The sequence below is a fragment of the Stylophora pistillata genome, chromosome 5, assembly GCF_964205215.1.
Source record: "Stylophora pistillata chromosome 5, jaStyPist1.2, whole genome shotgun sequence".
In the NCBI taxonomy this organism is placed as follows: domain Eukaryota; kingdom Metazoa; phylum Cnidaria; class Anthozoa; order Scleractinia; family Pocilloporidae; genus Stylophora; species Stylophora pistillata.
Genome location: NC_142523.1, coordinates 5211339 through 5230758, shown reverse-complemented (window position 1 = coordinate 5230758; position 19420 = coordinate 5211339). Strand labels below are relative to the sequence as shown.

General features: G+C 36.6%; 1 protein-coding gene across 4 annotated transcripts; it reads left to right on the top strand.

Moving 5' to 3' along the window:
- Window positions 1-2740: 2740 nt before the first annotated feature.
- LOC111331551 (adenosine receptor A3) lies at window positions 2741-11620 on the top strand. 4 transcript variants are annotated; one of them, XM_022936681.2, is made up of 2 exons: window positions 2741-3295; window positions 8412-11620. In XM_022936681.2, exon 2 carries the CDS (start codon window positions 8427-8429, stop codon window positions 9408-9410), a length of 984 nt encoding a protein of 327 aa, XP_022792416.2. In that variant the 5' UTR covers window positions 2741-3295; window positions 8412-8426; the 3' UTR covers window positions 9411-11620. The 4 variants fall into 4 exon arrangements, with proteins under 4 accessions (XP_022792416.2, XP_022792415.2, XP_088617052.1 ...); XM_022936680.2 differs by lacking the exon at window positions 2741-3295 and adding an exon at window positions 5528-5681; XM_088760926.1 differs by lacking the exon at window positions 2741-3295 and adding an exon at window positions 5710-5996.
- Window positions 11621-19420: the final 7800 nt, after the last annotated feature.

Genomic DNA, 19420 nt, shown 5'->3' with positions numbered 1-19420 from the left:
CTTTGGGTTTTATCGTTCATTGCTGAAGCTTTTTTTTTTTTTGCAACGAGTGTATACAATGTAAATTTTTTTTAACCTTATTTTCGGGAAAATTTTTGTCTACCCCGGTGTAGAGAGACCCAGAATTAGAACAGATAGATTCGCAGCTTTCTGTACCAATAAATTTCTCAGGGGTAACCCTGAGTAAATTTCAAGGGGTAACCCTTGAGGGCATATTCATGATAACTTTTTGAATGTAATGAAATTGTTGTGCATGCATATATATTGTTGAAATATTATTTATTAAGGGTTATTTGTATTATTCATACACGAGAAATTGGTGAAATATTACCAGGGTTATTTATATCATTGTTATATTGTGTGTATAATTTTCTGACCCGCACTGTAATTCAGCTCTGCCTACAAAAGTGTTGATTAAACATGTCTACTATCTGTCTATAACTTGCCGCAAAGTTTATAAGTGATAGACAAATGAGCGAACGAAAGAAAAACAAAAGAAAGGAAGAAAGGAAAGGAGTGTAATTATCAAAACGTGATTGCATGGACCGAGAAACGAAAGAATTAACGAAAGTAAAGCAACAACTGAGTTTTAATATTTGATCAGCTACTGTTTCTATACTTTGAATTCCAACTTGTACGAATTCCCCCCCTTCCCCCCTAAACCCCATGTGTAAAAACAGCCATAAGTTATTTATAAGCTCGTACTCTTGCGCGAAATTATCAATATCAAAAACCACACAAAATGAAGGAGCAGGACAGAGCAGCAGGAGAATGGACGATGTAAATTAAACGTCGTCAAAACTTAGGTGGAAAAACTCTCGATTGATCAACCTTCTAGAGAAGAACTTAGATTGAAGACTGTTCTGTTTTGTCACCAGTTACAATCACTGTCGGAGTCGAACGTTCCAAAATGTTCTTCTTGCAGCGAAATACGAAAGTTTTCGCTGCTAAACGGCTTTTTTTTTTTAATTAATGCAAGTGTTTTGATTCTATACATAAGCTCCCCCCCTGGATATATTTGACCCTATGTGTGTATTAGACCCCACGGATAGCACAAAATTCTCCGGCTGTAAAAGTAGAATTTGCTCACAAATTTAATGTAAATCAGAATTTTTGTTTTTGTTGTTCTTAAGAACAAGCAAAAACGCCGAGGATTCCTACTGCTTTCATTTTGTTTACGTAATATAATGTGTTTTTGCAAAATTTCTATAACGTAAATCTCAGGTTTCCTTACCGCCTGAAAAACTACTCTTAGTTGCATCCGTCGAGCATCCGTAATTCATTAGTTTCAGTTTTCCGCTCAAGGAAATATGATCTGTTTCCAAAGAGTTCTTTTTTTAGACTATTTTCAGGGCCAAGATCCTTTTTATGTCGACGTCTTTGGAAGAGAGAACACGTAGCTCGTACAGTAGAGATGATTTAATTAAGTAACTTCAGTAGAGGATGATCATTCAGTGAGAAAATAAATCATCAAGAAGAGTCTGTACTATAACGCAATTTTCATTAAACTAATGAGTTCTTCTGAAGTTTTTTGTTATTTTTTTTTAACTTTATAAATATCCTTTTGTTTGTCCCAGTGATCAGGAAATTTCGAGAAGAATCGAAAAAAAACTCGGCAAATCAATGATGAGTTTTTTTCACCAAGTTTTTTGTATTTGGTGAGTTAGACAGGTGCAATTACTGAAGTAGCTTTAGGTAGTTTTGGAACATTGTGCACACGACTTTTCGTATGAATAATTCTGATTTTGAGTTTGGAATGTTATAATTTTAGCGCAATTAAGCGATAACAGATTGCAACAACTGAACTACTCTGAGCTTCACTGAGTCGGTTTTTGGATAAATTCGGCACTTGCGGTCGAACGATTTGCAAGAGAAGCCAAAACATGCTGCAATCTGGTGTTGTGATGCCGGAGTCTGGTCTATCTTGGCTAAAAAACGCCGTGGAGTAATGTTTAAAGTGTTCGCTTTAACTGATCGAGACGGCTACAACATAATTTGTCCCTGAATCTACGATAATTGACCTAAAAATATTATTTTCGTCAAAGTTTTATGCGGTTGATATCACTTCACAAGGGTCATGGTGCTATATTTGGCTATGCACGCGGCATAACGCGTTTTAGAGAAACTTGAATTGATAGTGTGTTCTGTAATGGATCTGTTGTTTCAATTACAGGTTGAAAATTTCGATTACGTCCAACAAATGTTTGTTTTAAAGTTGACAATAACAGGAAAGACCATATATTCGTTTTGTTTGAATCGGCTTTTAGCGTGTTTGTGAGACTCTCAGCTTTCCGAAGTACTGTCAAACGCTGTGAAATATTTATTGCCGACAAATCAGTCTGATATTTTCTTTTATAATATCAGAAATGGTTAGATTCGTATCTATTCAATTTTTCCTTTTCTTTTTATCGTCTGTAGGCAAATTCTTTCCTTATAAACGATTTTAATGGTTAATTGAAAGTCAGTGATAACAACATTTCGTTGAGAAGCGACAGAAAATTGTTACAGAATCATGCTGACTTATTTTGCCCTCTTTCGCGGTATTAATTTGCAAAGCTGGTTTAGTTTTCTCTTTAGATTGACTGCTAAGACAAAATCTATCCTCCTCCATTTATAAAGATTTATTGCCGATAATATCTGTCACTTTTATCGGTCGGAACACAATTTGTCTGCGTCCAGGTCATTTTAAAACTTTTCTTGTTTTTATTGCACGTTCCCTTTAATTAAAGGAAACGTCAGATCACTAAGTTTTGCTGCAAATAAATCATGTTAGTTCTGACATTTGTGAAGATGAAGGAAAAACTAGGCAACACTGAATTCCACATCTGTTGCTTTGATATATTTTGATCTTGCTTCATTGAAAAGATAGCGCTTTTTTTACACAGTTATGTGATTCAGACCCTCGACCACCGCATACGATTTGATTTATTGGTAAGATGTCCGCAATTCAAAAATCTTCACCTGTGAAATATAACGCAATTAATAACGTCAATTTCTCAAACATACCCGGTAGGAGACGCGAGGGCGACAGGTCGATTAGTATAAATACAAAGAAAACTTGAGAATTCATTTCGAATCAGCTGTTGCTTGTCTTGTTTCAATGACCTCTCGCACGTTGTTGGAGATTAAAGTGTGTTGTCAGCGAGAAAAGTGCAAATGGAACCCTAGTTAAGCGGCCTGTCGAAAAATTAGAAAGATTGGCATAGGGATGTTTTTCCTAAGTGCTAGTTCATATTGGAAAGAGACCCGTTAGGAACGAGACAGAAGAAGCAAAGGCTCACTTAATCTTAAGGCGGTAAGTTTGTCCTTTTTATGACCAAAACGTTTCCATTTTCAGGTTTGCCGAAAGCGAGCCATCTACTCATTTGAGTCCTTTGTTCCAGTTAGGACGAAAGGCGATTTTCGTTTTGACAGAATTGTATTTCAGGTAGACGACCTTTCTACCTATACGCGACGCTCACAAAATCTTTCTCATGAACAATTAACTGCGACTATCAGGTATCACATCAGTGGGGGATATTTTTGTTTTCGAATTGAGGTTGGATAATTTGTAGCACAGATTTCTCCGCTGGGTGTACGTGTCACGTCTCTCCCTCGCCTTGCCGCAGCTGTAATTATATCACGTAGTCCGTTTCTAGGGTGACATGGTCTTCAGCATAGGGGTTCTTAATCATGGCCTCTACAGAAATGACTTGCTTAAGTTGGATTTCCTGCCCATTGGCGAGGTCCCCTTTGATGAGAAAATTGTCCCTGACAAGTCCTTTGTCGCATCGACAATTTCCCTTCTCCAAATTAATCGCTGATTTGTTAGTTTTGAGGGAGAATTCGGTGACACGGAAAAATTGTTAATTGCGAAGTTTGTCAGTTAATTGGTGTAGATTATTAGGGAAGGACGCCTTTCGTGGAAAATATGAAAAGCTTGAGAGGGACTCTCTTCGTTAGCAAGCATTTCCTGTCAAGCATCATCGACAAGTTCTTATTGTAAAAGTTGACAAGTGCGTTAGTCAAGGAGAAGCTGCAACTATAAATGAGGCTTTTTATGAAGATCATTCTCTTGATCCCTAGACCACTTTCCAATGCAAACAATAATCAGAGGTAAAAAAGGTAATACAGCGTCTGCATGATGCAGAAAGCGTTTATAAATCAAATTACCACTACACTAGACCAAATATAATGAACGTATTTTCGTGAAATACTTGACTAAATGATGTACGATGTGCACGCAACTCACACAGTGGTGTGGAAAATATCAAGCCGGTGACACAACATATAAATCAACAAAAAGTAACCTGTAGGTAAGATATAGATCCCAAGTAGAATTTCTAGCTTTTGAAGCTTTTCTGCAGTTTTGTGTTTGGTATTTTGACAAGCTTAGTCTAAAATCGGAAAAAAAATTGATATTCACATTTCAAAACAGTGTATTTCGCTTTTTACACATCTCAGAGTTAACTTCAAATGCAGATCTGAGGAGTTCAGGCGTAGTAAGGCTGTTTGAAATCAAGGGAATAAAACTAAGTCTTTCAAGGTATGAAATTTGTCGAGCTAGGGAGTAGATCTCACGAACACTTATTACCTTTGGATTAATTTGATAAATTTTTCAACCCAGAAAAAAAATCGTGATCATTATTCCTTATATAACAACAATTATCTTCGTTAACTTGCATTAAAATAACTTTAGGGAATTTAAGGCAGGATTTTGAAACAGATGTTGAATGAAATGAACTAGAAATTGAGATTTTACAGGTTGCTTCGTGTTTTTTTTCTTTTTTTTTTATTGTTTACATCTAATACGAGTGAACTTTTTGCCAGAGAGTACTGACAGAAAATTAACTTCAAGATGGTGATTTTCGGTTTCGGACGACAAAGAGCGAGATAATCGCTTTGTTCATATGTATTATTGGTATCTTTTTGATACGTAAGACTACAGATTCTTAACAAAAAATAAATGATTCTTAAATACAGCAATGAAGAAAGATGTTTACTAATGTATTTTCTAACTGCGGGGCTGAAGATATACCTTTTTATTGAGTCTAACATTTTCGTGAGGACAAAAATGATTGCTTGTGTGAATATAAATACTTGTGGTAAGAGAATATCTACCTTAAACATCCAAAAAAGTTCCCCAGACGTATTAAGGCTTTCATTCTTGATTGTTTGAAATGCCGTACTTGAGAAAGCATCATCGAGGAAGTGGTTTGCCTCAATAAAAATCGATTTTTCAAAGAGCTGAAATGATTTACATGACTGACACGATTCACAATACCATCAGAAATAGAGGTCTTGAATAAAGAGATTTGAAAAGTGACCTTCCTGAGAAAAAAAAGAAATATCAAAAAACGAAACAATGGCTAATTGAAAAATTTCCTCTGATCTTGCGGTTGAGCTTTCAGCAAAATAAAATAAAACGCGTCTATATTATCGAAGGATGATTAGAATTTGCATATCATGAAACCACTCTCTGCAGGATGTTGGATCTGTTTAGAAAAAACGAGACAAAACAGCTAACCACATGAAAGTTAAATCCCAAAGCAATCTAATCATATGGTAACTTACGGCTGGTGTTTTTCAAATACACTTGACACAACTGCGATTTCGCTGGGCACAAATTTGACGGAGTTGAAAGCAGTTGAAAGCAGAGCTTTGAAATCAACAAGAACCGAGTGTTCTTTATTTTTCTTGTGGTAAGATATCATGACCAAAAAATATTTGACTGCAAATAACCGACTACCTTTGGTTATTTGGAATCATAATTGCTAGTTGTAGTGGTAAACACACCTAATATTTGTCGATATTCTTTTCGAGTTCATTTTCTAAAGTCCGAAAGCAGTGAATGTAAACAAGATTCGGGAAAAGCGGCTTTGATTTTTAGGTCGAACCAAAGATATAAAACGAATCTGAAATAGAACATACTCAGCCAAAACAGCTGGTTCTTTATCGCACGAAAGTCTATTTGCACAAGGAATGAATCAAATGCCTGATACATCTTTTACTAAGAGGTGAGATAGGTTTCAAATACGATAGCTTAAAATCCAGCAAAATCATCTATTTCTGCTCAAGGGCCTTTAAGCGTTTCCCACTGAATTAAGCAAAGAGGGAATCCATTATTGAAAGACAACCGCAAACGACCTCATTTATATGGATATGAAGTTGTAATGACTGTTTTGAAGGGCAAGAATGGATAGGTTTATAGTTCAGTAAAAGGTTTTCCTTTTGAACGGCACTTTGTCTCTCATCTTCGCTACACTCTCTTAATTCTCAATTGAAAGAATCAATTCTATTGGGCAGAAACTCGTTCAGTTGCAATATTTGGTCTTGAAAAGGAGACTGATTGTTAGAAAAGGAAGATGTAAGTTGTTGTAGATGTCAGCCCCTTAGTAAAAATAAATGCAGAATCTTATTTCTTTTCAGCTCTTCTACTTTTTATAATTGTTTTGTTGTCAGCGTTAAGCAAATGGACGAGGGCTTTTTTTTACAGCCTCGGGAGCACTGGTTTGTGGCAAATTCTGAACAATTTAATTAATATGCTAATGAGGATTTGTATTTTCGTCTTTGTCATTAAATTACCGGTTAGCTTTTAGATTTTAAGTTTAAACCTGTCAAAATTTATTTAGAGAAAAACATTTCGCTCTACGATAAAAAGTGTGAAAGGGGAAAAAGCAAAACGTCAAGCGTAACAAACGACCGGTTTTGTAACAAGAATTAGGACTAAAGTTTACTTAACTGTCCGACGGTTCAGCGACTGACATAGAAACTTAATTTTTTATCGCTAATTTTTTTGAAGTTCTACCTGTGGACATCTTGGTAAGTGTAGTTGTTCCTTTAACCTTCGGAAAAAATTAGAGAAGATAGATCCAAGCTTTATATTTCATCCATTTTTCAACAATTATTTTATGATGCTACAATATTTTATCATGATAATAATATTGAAACCGTAACACTTGGTCTTTCTTTTATAATGTGACAACTTAAAAGACTGTCATCAACTTTCATGTTGAAGAGACAAAGTAAAAACAGCGATATACTTCTTTTCATCTGTTTAGTTTAACTACTTGTACCTTATAAATGAATTTCTGCTTTTCCTTTTTCTGATCTTCTTAACGGTCCGTTCCTATAGCATTCTTCTTAATAACAGTTACAGAAATGTAGGTCATTTCTTATTTAGCCCAATGCATTTCTTATTTTCAATGCGCCTGTAAATTTTCCTGTTCATGAAGTAGTTTGGAACTGTTTCCTTGACGGATGCTCTTAGTCTTAACAAGGCGACATTGGTTTTGGTCATTTTTTTTTTTTTTGAAGATGGAGACTAGTTGAAATTTTTAGAGAATTGATAATAAGGAAGCTTGGAAGGAAAATTGAGAAGGATGAAAGGGGATTTTTAGTAAAGCAAATTGTCCTCGAAAAGTGCGAAAATTTGATAGAGTAGTACTGCTGAGAGGGACTGTTTCGGATGTAATAATGACAGGACGGAAAATGCGTGCACTGTAAGTACCTCCCGTTGTCCCATACAAAGCCTTAGAAAACTTTTCTAAGGGTTTATGAACGACCGATGTTTCGACAACCCTATAGCGGAAGTAATCACCAGAGCTGAGAATAAGAACAAATCTAAAGTTGATCGTGTTTTGTGCTCGTCCCGGTGAGAGTACAACACAAAGGAGGACTATTGTCTATATTAACGACTGACATCACGGCAACCTTGGTGGAAGTCACTCATAATCGAAAGATCATAAATTTCTCTGTTACATCTATTAGATAGGAAGTTTTCTTCTTCAAGAAGTGCATTATATTATCAAAAAAAGTAAAGTTCGTGCAAATTTAACTCCATAAACAACGTGCGAAATTTGCTAGAGAGTATCACGCTTCATACATTCCTCATACAACACACCTAGTCGGCATATTTCGGACAATATCGACGACAACCTTCTCAAACAAGTGAAAATGTGTGAAATGCAGACTTTCGTGTTCTCGATTTGACGTCACATTACCCGCTAGAGCCATTCCTCTTTAAACTCGGTCGTGGGGCAAGATAGCGGCTGATTTTCCGTATTTTGACTGGGCACAGAAAATTAAAGATCTGAGCAAACAAAAAAATTTTTGCCCAGAAATACTCAAAAAAATAAGCTTATTTCGTTAAGCGAAAAAAATTTTTGGGTTTAGGTGCACGTTAAGATCATATTGTAATGCGAAATTGAAAATTTATATTGATAACTGCGCAATAGAAATTAATAAAGTTATTATTAATTATTATTAGATGATCCAATACCAAATTCCCCGAATTAACATCATAACGATTTTTCAGGAGATAGAAAGAAGAACTGTTTATGAGATCTTGATAGTGAGGGAGGTTAACCCTTGAGAGAGTCATAGAGGTTTTGTTTACCATTAATCAGTTGTTTCAATTTCCAATCTAACAGATAAAAATAACCGCAATGGCGGGTCGCAATTTCTCAAATGAAACAAACGATGAGCGCCAAGCAGAGTTTGCCGGAGATTTTGATGCACGTTATCACATTCCTCCCATTGCTGTCGCCGTTGTCATCATTGGATTAAATGGATGGGTTTTGTACTTGGTGAAGACAAAGCCCAACCTGCAATCTAGCATGAACTTTTTGCTTTGTAGCCTGGCCCTGTCAGATCTCTTGACAGGGTCACTGAGCATACCACTTCATGTTTGCTGTGATGTCACCTGGAAAACCAATATTTGTGTGGCTTCGCAGCTTTTTATGAGATTTACGTCAGTTTCCACGGTTATGCATCTTTTGGCCATAACAATGGACCGCTACCTTGGCATCAAACATGCGCTTCGTTACAACGCTTTGGTCACAAAGAACAGGGTTATTGTAACTTCAGTCTTCATATGGAGTTCCTCAATATTTGCATCGCTGATACAGCTAGCTTGGATTAACTATGGACGCGATGACGTCGATGAAGAAGACGAAGACCTCACTAAGCACGAGATCCGCTATGACGTCACTAATCTCGTGCTATATGTTGTGATCCCATTTGTGGTCATGACAATCGTGTATGTGAGCATATTTTTTGAAATATTGCGTCATTATCGCAATATCAAACAGTATAATTCACCTGGATGGGCTGAGACAAAGAAAAGGACACACCACGAATGGAAGGCAGTTGCCATTTTCTCCATCATGCTGTTTGTCTTCATCGTCTGTTGGCTGCCATTCTTCACAATTCGCTTGCAATACAACCTAGGGAAGAAGTTATTTGAACTTCCACACTCCACAGAGTATGTTTTCGTGTACCTGAGGTTTTTCACGTCTTTTTTCAATCCTTTTATGTATATCTTTGGTAAAAGAGACTTTCGTCAGGCCATCAATTTCTCAAGGAGGAGCCTATTCACGCGGTTCCATTCTTCTTCTTATCATTCATCTATGAAGACAACCACGGTTTAGAATGGCGCATAAAACATCCCCTTCTGAAATTATTGTTATGAGAAATCACTCAATTTCTGATGGTAGAGGTGTGTCTCAGTTTCATCTTTTTATGACCACGAGCAATCGAAGATTTTTTCCGAAAGGGAGTCTATAAGCTCTATCCCTTTTTTTAAATAGTAAGGGCTCGCTGGATTAGAGATGAAATTATTGGAAATAACTGGAAGCAGAAATATCAAAAACAGCGCAGCCCACCAAGTGGGTGTCCTCTTATTAAAAAGCATTGTCGATCAACGTTACCAGTGACTGATTTACTTTTCAATTAAATATTTAACTTCTCTCACAACTCCAATTCATTAACCAGCAAAAAACAGTTGGTAATTAGTTAGGAAACCTGAGAGATGTCTTGTTTTTCTTGGAGTACTAATTTGGAGCGGCTTTTAAAGGATTGATCAATGGGAACTTCCTATCAATCCAACCATTAAAAAAAACAAACAAACAAAAAAAAAAAACAAAAACAGAAACAAAAATTACACAAACAAGAAACAAACAAACAAACAAACAAAAGAACAAGCAGGGTTAAAGATTAAACATGTACTATGGCATTGTCGTTGGCAGCCTTGAGTTTAGGCAATTGGCTACTTTTAACTATGCCAAACCGTATACAGACATATTAATATATTTAAGTGAGTGGTGGAGGCTGATTAGCTTCTCCACTCCTCCTTGTGAATTGGCAATGTTTAGCCCTTGCTGATCGAGAATTTTCACCATGTGCGCTACATCTTAGCTACTTAGTCATAGCGTAACAGAAGCCCAGTTAGCACAGTGGTGAGATATTAAACAATGTTTCTATTATCATTTATTACACGACTCGGGCAGTCAGAGGGCCAATAACTAAAATCAACCAATCAAAATGCTCTATTGCCGGTCAATATTCTCTCAGTATTGGATCGGGCACTGTCCCGAATGGTCCTGAATGATACCGCACTTGTGTCCATTTGAACTTCAGTCGCATAATAAATCTCTTATTAACCAAGCTTGCTCGGGACCGTACTGAAAGAATATCGTTTTTGCACGGACCGAGCGCAGCGAGGTCCGTACTGTCAAGACCTCGGGCCGATATTCTCCCAGTACGGCCCTCGCGCTCGGTTAATAAGATATATATATATATATATATATATATATATATATATTTTTTTTTTTTATTGCTATCACCATCATTACTACAGATGTTAAAACCTCGCATGAAGTAACCGTGGCTGGTATGACGTGGGCTTCGTCTGAAACAAGACTTGAGTGTGATATTTAAAGTGTTTGCTTGAAAATTCTTAGCGTGGAAAACAAGAACAAAACAAAAAAAACAAAAAAACAAAAAACAAAAAGCCGCCGCTTCATATCAGCCATGAACTATTTTTTACAACCAGCATAACTGTTAATATTTTGATTGTTATATAAGCAACGTATCTTCTGTAGATATCATATATCTAAGATTTATAAATACCTGACTTCAAACATTGTACATTATAAGAATATTATACTTGTAAGGAACAACCTGCAGTAGCTTGCAGTTATTAGCCTTTATTGCACATTTCTAATAATTCTTAAGCCAAAACTGAACAAACAGAGCGATTTACTCATGAACTCTAACTTGAAAATGACCGTGGAGCGGTCGAAACGTCGTTCGTATTTCTTATCGCTCGTTTTTATCACTAAATGTTCTAATGATTCTATTCAAGAATTGCGTCAAAAGAGTATTCTCTCGTTGATATTACAAGTAACATAGTAGATGGTCGTGCATACTGCATGCACTTTATAAAATACGATAGCTTATCTTTTCACCCCAAAAGAGGATAAAGTGTTTCACCCCTAACGGTGACTAGGATCTGATTCATTCTTTCGGTATCATTCTTAGTCGTGGGAAAAAAAAAACAACAACAACAAAAAAAAGAAAACGGGAATGATCACCTACAAGGGAAGCGTTTGAATTTTCAATAAATTACTTCTAAGTACTATAAGTTACTATAGTGAATTACGTTTAAGAATATCTTGAAGTGGCTAATACCGCTTGGCAATCAGTCAATTAACCTTTAAACACTAAGGGTGACTGGCATCTAATCTCTTCTTGTAATATTACTGATATATCAAACACTAAGGTTTTGGGAATACAGGAAATGACCATCCACTCAGGAAGTTCTTGATTAACAAATAAATCGTCTTTTTCGATATCATAAGTCATAAGAAATGCCTTTGAGTTTTGGTGGTCTACGTAGTCGCTCACGCGCTTTTCGTCGCCTGGAAGTGGGGTGGGAAATTTTGGTTGTGTCATTACCATCCACCCAAGAGTTCTCGATTGGCAAACAGATCCTCTTTGTCGATATCATAAGAAATGCCTTTGAATTTTGGAGGTCTACTTAGTCGCTCACGCTTTTCGTCACCTAGAAGGGGGTGGGGGTGGGGGTGGGGAGGGGGAATTTAGTTGTGTCACGATTTACCTGATTTTCCCCTCCCCCTTAAGGCTCTGTAATATTCTTATGATTCTTATGGTCTCCTCTTTTATACTTTGTTAGGGAAAACTGATCCCCTCCTTTTTCCCCCGGAAAACCGTGTAAATTCCCCCCCCTCCCCAAAATAAATCCCCTACTCTCCCTCGCACCCCACCGTCAGGTGATACATTGCTGGTCCCTAAGTTATATAATACCACTTGTCGCCTAAAGATCAATGCAAGTCGATCGACAAGATTAACGACAATTAGCGTTTTTCTTGCGTTCGTCATTAGGGCAGGCTCTGCTATTCATGACTAGCTGTAGTCAGGAATTGACCCCTAACATCTAATTCCTCCTTATAATAACACCGTTGAGTTACACTTTAAGGTCATGAGAATAATAAAAATGATCACCAACTAAGGGAGCTCTTAACTTTTAAACTCATTCTCCTTGTCAGTACATCAGGATATTACCTCAGGATATATATAGCTCTTTGGCATACAAAGCTTTGCTTTCATGTCCAAATTGAGCACTCTAACTAGGATGAGTCATTGCTCTGCAATTGCGCATGCTCGCTAGTGTACTCTAGTTTGAGCACTCTGGCATGGCTTAGACGATACCACAAAGGTTGGATCGTTTGGGGTGACCATATTGGTTCTCCTCCATCCTAGCATTAGCACTGCACTGATGAGGCCCAGAAGGCCGAAACAGTACTGTCTGCAGTTAGTTATATATATATATATATATATATTTTTTTTTTATTAACTAGTTCTGTAAGATTTTTTACATAAATAGGAGACCCTTGATATAGGGCCAACCTCTGGGTTTCCTTTTTCTTAATAACTATGTATTTGCATGTTGTTCTGAAATAAAGTATTGTATTAAAAGAGAACAGTATGGAGAATGTGCATACTGAAGGGACTTGTGCAGCAGTTCAAATTTTTGTCGTAGAAAGTCTAAAGCTGTTCAAAATTCGTGTCGCAGAGGGAAACGATTCGCTCTTGGATTATCAAATCTATCTGCAGCAATCCGGCAGGCAAATATAAAGTCAAACTCCTTAAAACTGTTTGTAGGCTGATAACAAGCGAACCCATACAACCATCGTGCTTGTATTTAGGCAGCAAGAAGGATCGGCACATAAAGTCTCCTGCACCGAAAAGATTGACATCGTGTAGATTCTTAAGATTGGTGCGTAATCACTGCACAGATTACAAAGTTTTTATGTAGGAGGTAATTATTATGTATGATGTCGTGATACAACCTCATATTCCTACCAACAGGTAGATAACAAAGAAATTCACCGTCTCCTGGGATCCGTTTCTCGAAAGTCCCAGTAACTTAACAGGCCCGTAAAGTTGTTCTGTTTTCATTCGAGATGGGGATTTAAAAAAGTTTTGAAAACGATACAATAAGATTATCAGGTAAAGAAACAAAAAGGGCTGGTTTGGGTGTCAGAACCTGCTTTCCTATCCTTTAAATTTTGATTTTAAAACATGGCTTCGGGCCCGTTAAGTTACCAGGACTTTCGAGAAACGGGCTCCTGTTTGAAAGATTTGCTTTGGACTAGGCACCATGATATGTTTAAGACTACAGGCAATCAAAAAACGAACAGAACATGTAGAGTCCAGTAGAATAGTTTAAAGCAATTTGAAGTGTGCAGTGTAGCTTCGCTTAAACATGATAGAGCAGTTTTCAATTGAGTGTTGAAAGTGGTTTGGGACTGCGTTGCTTTTTCTTAACTTTGCTTTGTGATTGGTCTAGAAATTCGCGCCATCCTCTCAACCAATCAAATTCAAAAGTCAAACACAACCGCGCTTCAAGTGCTGTGCTTGTTTTTAATCGCAGCTTTCATCGGCTAACAATAATGTAAAAATATATCTATTTTTCTAATTGGCCGCTGTTCTTCGATTTTGGTTTTTTGACACGCAGTTGACAAACTGCTCTATCCAAGGCATTTGATTAATAATCTGGAGAATACGTTTAAATGTCATGTCTAAATTTAGAAGTATTTTTTTAAATAGCTGAGAATATAAAAGTAAAAGTATCTTATTATCAAGTCTAACCAAGAGTTTATAATTTCCTGGTTCAACATAACATTATTTGGCCAGGTCACTAGCTAAGGAACTACGCCACCTCCTCTTGAACGCACTAATTTAACTTACAGTTCGAGTGATTTTCAAGGGAGCTTTTTAACAACATATACTTGTATTGAACCCTTTTTTTTTATAAAATCTGTGCGCCAAAAACTGGTGGATTGCCCATAAATCTGATAAAAATACGCTTGCTGGCTCGGTGAGGGATTTGTTTCGTCAATATATATATATATTTTAAATTTTTTGAAAAAAAATTCTCAATGTGGCACATAGAAAGTTTCTTAAGGGGAGTAGTGATGTGTGCGACAGCAACCAAGCAGAGGGAAGGGATTTGAAAGGTTGCCGGTGTCAAATATATTTCCCAACTCAACTGGCCAACGCTGGTACTGTTGGAAGCTTAGTTTAAAAAAGAGATCTTTGCTGAGGATCTTCGTGGGGGTGTTATTTCTTGCAGTTACTATATCAATTTCCACAAAGCTACGTCTATCAAACTGGAATATGGCTCCCTGACCATGATTCTAATGTCTTGTCAAATGCCACTGTCGCATATGTTAAATGCAGAATTGTATTTATCTAGAAAAAAGCATTTTAATTACTTCATTTGTTCCTTTATGTTAGAATGGAATAAATGGAATATGGCTACCTGACCATAATTATAATGTCTTGTCAAATGTCACTGTCGCATATGGTAAATGCAGAATCGTATTGATGAGAAAAAAACATTTATTTCATTTGTCCCATACACCTTTGCCATAATGGCGGCGGCCGAGTGAAGACTAAAACTAGTGCATGGGGACGAGGCCACCCGGGCATGGATTTGTGAGCGATTGTCAAAAAGTTTCTGGCACAATTAATCAATCCAAAAAGCTTTATTTCTCAAAGAATTGACTACTAATATAGCTAAGGCTCAAGTTAATATGTACAATGCCATGCCACTGCTGTGTTCCTTCATGGACTACTAGGGGATACCGCGACGAAAACTGTTAAAAAATATCTTACTTCAAGTTTCCCAAAGAAAAACTCGCGAGAAAGCAATGGCTTCATGCAATCCGTCGAGAGGAAGGAAAAAGCTTCAAAGTCTTGGACTCAACCATGGTCTGCTCGCACCATTTTTAAATACAAGAATTGAAGAAAAGTATTGCGGGCAAAATATGCCTTCAAACCAATGCTGTACCTTCGGTATTTCAGTGGCGTACTTCGCCGCGCAAAAGGAAGCCTCCACCTCAAAGATTCACTGGTCAAGCAACTACTCATCAATAACCCAGGGCTTTATTCATGGTGCGCACAGAAAGCAGCATAAATGACAGATAAATCGAATGAACAGCTAGAGAGTCAGATTACAACTGTAGAATCTAATGAAAAGGATGTCGAAAATGAGGCAAAGAGAAGAGATGTCGAAACTCAGACCGATTTGGTCGAGTCGAAAGATCCGTGCATTCAGACTGATGGGAGTGTTGTCGCGCTTGTGAAACAGTATGAAATGAGAATAGAAGAGCTCCAAAGAGAAATAGAAAGCATTTCAAAGAAGAATGAATGTTTAAAAAGTAGATTTTTTCTCTATTGAAAGATTTCGCGCCGACAATTCTGCTGTGTCCTGCTACACTTCGTTTCCTAACAACGCTGTTTTAATGGAAATCTACAATTATCTAGACCCCATAACGTGTTATATAATTGTTAAATTCCGTTCTGGTAAACAGAGGCATCTTCTGAAGTGAGTAGCCCCACATAGATTCAGGGAACTTGACGGGAACATGTCGTTTAGCGGTGGAGTGTGAACTTGTGTTGTTTGCCGAGCGTAGTTGTTTTCATTTAGAATATAGATTGTTGGGGTAAAGATCAAAAATGTTTTTATCCTTTCCGCTCTTGATATATTCAAGGACCCTAAAGTATAAGAAGTTAGGTCAGGAATCACAATTGACAATCTTCTCAAGCAATTAAAACACTTCGAAGTACGGATCTTGTGCTCGAAGCTAACCTTTTCACAAGCTCTGCTTTTGTCTTTAAACCTTTCGCTGGTTCACCTCTGCACCTCAACCATAATCTCAAGTCCTCAGTCTTCAATTGTGAAGGATTTCTATCTCCTAAGGAACCTCCAAGAATGTTATTTTCGGTTAAAAAGAGAGTTTGTATTCGCGTCAGACGCCATGTGGGTTGCCCGGGTGGCCTCGCTTTCGTGAAATTATTCGTAACCAGTCTCAGACCTCCATCGGATTTTCCGCCATTATGGCAAAGGTCTATTATGTTATAATGGAATGAAATATGGCTCCCTGACCATAATTATAAAGTCTTGTCAAATTTCACTGTCACATATAGTAAATGTAGAATATTATTTATCTAGAAAAAGCATTTACTTCTTTTGTCTCGTTATATTAAGAGACTGAAAATAACTACGCTGCCAAATTTTGATTTTCCAAGAAATCTTAAAAAAAAAATCTTTCCATTCGGATCGCCCAGGCTCAATCGAAAGAATAAGTATCGGGACAGAAGTATTTTTTCATCAAAGAAAAGGAAATGGTTTCAACCACTGTCAATCCTTTCTCACTTCTGATGATCCAAGAAGAGAAGAAAATCGCTATAAGACATTTTTTATGCACATAGTATTTTACAATCCGAAGTTTTATCATTTCTTTTAGCTCACTCAGGTTTACGAGCCGAAAAGTCTTTCCCATTTGCTCTCAATCAACAAATGAACAGATGCAGGTGGAGTAGACAATTCACTTTAAAACGTTCGCTAACAAATGAATGCAATTTGTTTTAGCATAAAAAACTATGAATCGAGTCTAGAGCCAATAGACATGAATCAGTATTCTCGGATTACTTCTTATGACGCACTTTACATTTTGACAGCAACTAATAGCTTTATATCAAAGTGAAAGCAATTATGAAAAATCATTATTCAAGTCGACATCTTGAGGGAAAAAAACCGCGCGAGTCTGATGTATAGACACCAAAACCAGAGTTAAAACTGTGTTTCTTCGTCCTATTTGACTATTGCAGACGTATTTCACAAAGGGATAACCTCATGTAAGTCTGAAGAAAATGAACTGAACGTTGCGTCTGTCTAATCAATATTCGGTTTTCTTTTTTTTTATGATTTAAATATGGCAACTGGTACGTATAAGATGACATATTGAACGTTTCAACCGTTATCAATCGATCATGGTGTTTCCAACACCAAATAAACGTAAGACAGACTGGTTTTTATTTTTCACGAAATATGTCCAGATGTAAATAACAGGTTTGGGTTTAAAGAAATGTTTTCCTTTATACATCACACAAATCTTAACCTATTTAAGTAATGTTATGATATGTAACTTATCATAACAGTATTTACAACTAGAGGATGATACGATAGGAAGAGCTTGAAGTAATCAACAGCTTGTATTGGAAATATGTGAGTACTGAACAAATTCTAGATCTCTTCTGACATCACAACTTTCTGAGGAAATTCGTTTGAAAAAATCAAGCTGGGTAAGTCTTAGGAGCTGAGAAAGAAAATGAATATTTTATTTTTTATATCTTTATATTTCGGTTTTGCAGAGTTGTCTTTACACGCCCATTTTGGAATTATCCATTTTAAATTGACTCAAAGAAGTGACAGCTTTCGTTCTGAACAAAAACCGATTATATGTCGACTCTTACCCTGTGTGTAAATACAAAGAATTACGAAGTCATACCTATATACCTATATTTTGGTCACTTTTTTTCGATTCTAGATAAACCTTCCAGGTTTATTTGCAAGAGTGTTGTGATAAACAAAAACCTGCCAAGTTTGTGTCAGGATAAATTCTGACCAGTCTTCCAGGGTCGCCTTTAATTCATGCCCAATTGACTCTAAGCTCTAAGAAGTTAAGCCCTCGTTCCGCTGTAAGCAAAAGAAAAAATAAAAAATTAGAAAAAGAAAAGATTTTACGCATTAAAACTTAAATTTTGTCTCTCTTGCAATTGACTGCTGAATTCGAAACAATATCTAACTCTAGTATGAATCGTATTGAGAAGCTTTTCGAGAATGTCAGATCTTGTTAAAATCGATCAGTCAATTCTCTTTTGAATCCTCTCAGCCTGCCTTGAATTTATTTTCTCGGGGTAACTTCGAGAAGAAAGTTAATTAGTAATTTGAAAGAAGTGTCCTCCGTGTTTGGGTGGAAAGATAAACGACTTTTATTGTCCAGAATTTGATAATTTGACGGTAAAAAACTTAACACCACAAGCAGGTACAGCATTCAGGCAAATGCAGCAAAAATTTTACTTTTCTTTAATATCCTTCCTAGGCACATATCGTCAATTAAGATTGTCACAACTATATTTTTAAAGCTTTTTGATCGTTCGTTTCCTTCTGACCAATAGTTAAATTCAAGCGCGTTTAGAAATGCTGCAGGATGTTGCAGAATACGCATAACTTCCTGTGCTGAGAATGTACGATGGACTGATTAGAAAATGTTTCTTTTTTCGTCTTGTTATAAACGTAAGACAAAAAGACTGAGTTATCGGTCCCCACGAGGAATTAACCTTCAAACCTTCGGATTAACTTTTTCGATATGTTGATCAACATAAAGAGAAACGCATCCGAAATTATGCAAGACATTTCCAGGTGAATGGTTCTACAAATTATTACCACAGATGGGGCAACGACATATTCCAAAAGAGGCACTGAAATCTTTACCGCATACATCACCTTTCAGTATTTTTATGAATATGTTATTTCTGTTGTTTAATCGCTAGTGAACGTAGTTTCCCCAAATTACCATGGTAACGGAAAAGGGAAGATTTTAACAGATCATATTTCGCCTTCCTAATTTATTTGTTCATGAACTGATAATCCCTTTTTTAAGATTTTAAAAGGGCTCTCGGACTGAAAGTGGTTGACATTAGTTTCTTAAACTCAGGAGATGTGTTTTCTGCATTTATTTACAAATATTGGGTTTTTAAACTGGCGCGACTGACATGACAAATTACCAACGCGAGACGATTTAATGAAAAATTAGCTTCAAATAATATCAAGCAAACGTGTCTGTCACTTTTTCGTTACGAGTCTTTTCAACTTGTGAATTAAAATAGACGAAGAGTGTACTTTACAAGAAACACTTAACACTTCATCAATGGGAATTTGGCTTTCTTTAAAATCTTTACACCTAGAAATTTTAATGAGAAAAAAAATTAAGTGGGAAGGATGGTCAGGAATTGAAGTATTAAAAGTTAGAAATTATAATTAAAGTAAATGAATTAATAAACCTGCTTTCATGTTCCAGTACTTTGTGGAAAAAAACTAGCAAAGTGGATAGAAAATTCAGAATTTAGTTTGACAACGGGACGTGACCTTTTGAACCCTGTTTGATATCGCCATTATTTCCTGAGAGATCCGACACATGATTGACAGCTCCCTTAAACGCTTTTTATACAATGTGCATTGTAGATAGAATGTTTTTGAGAGGTGGATCTGATAAAGAATTTATTT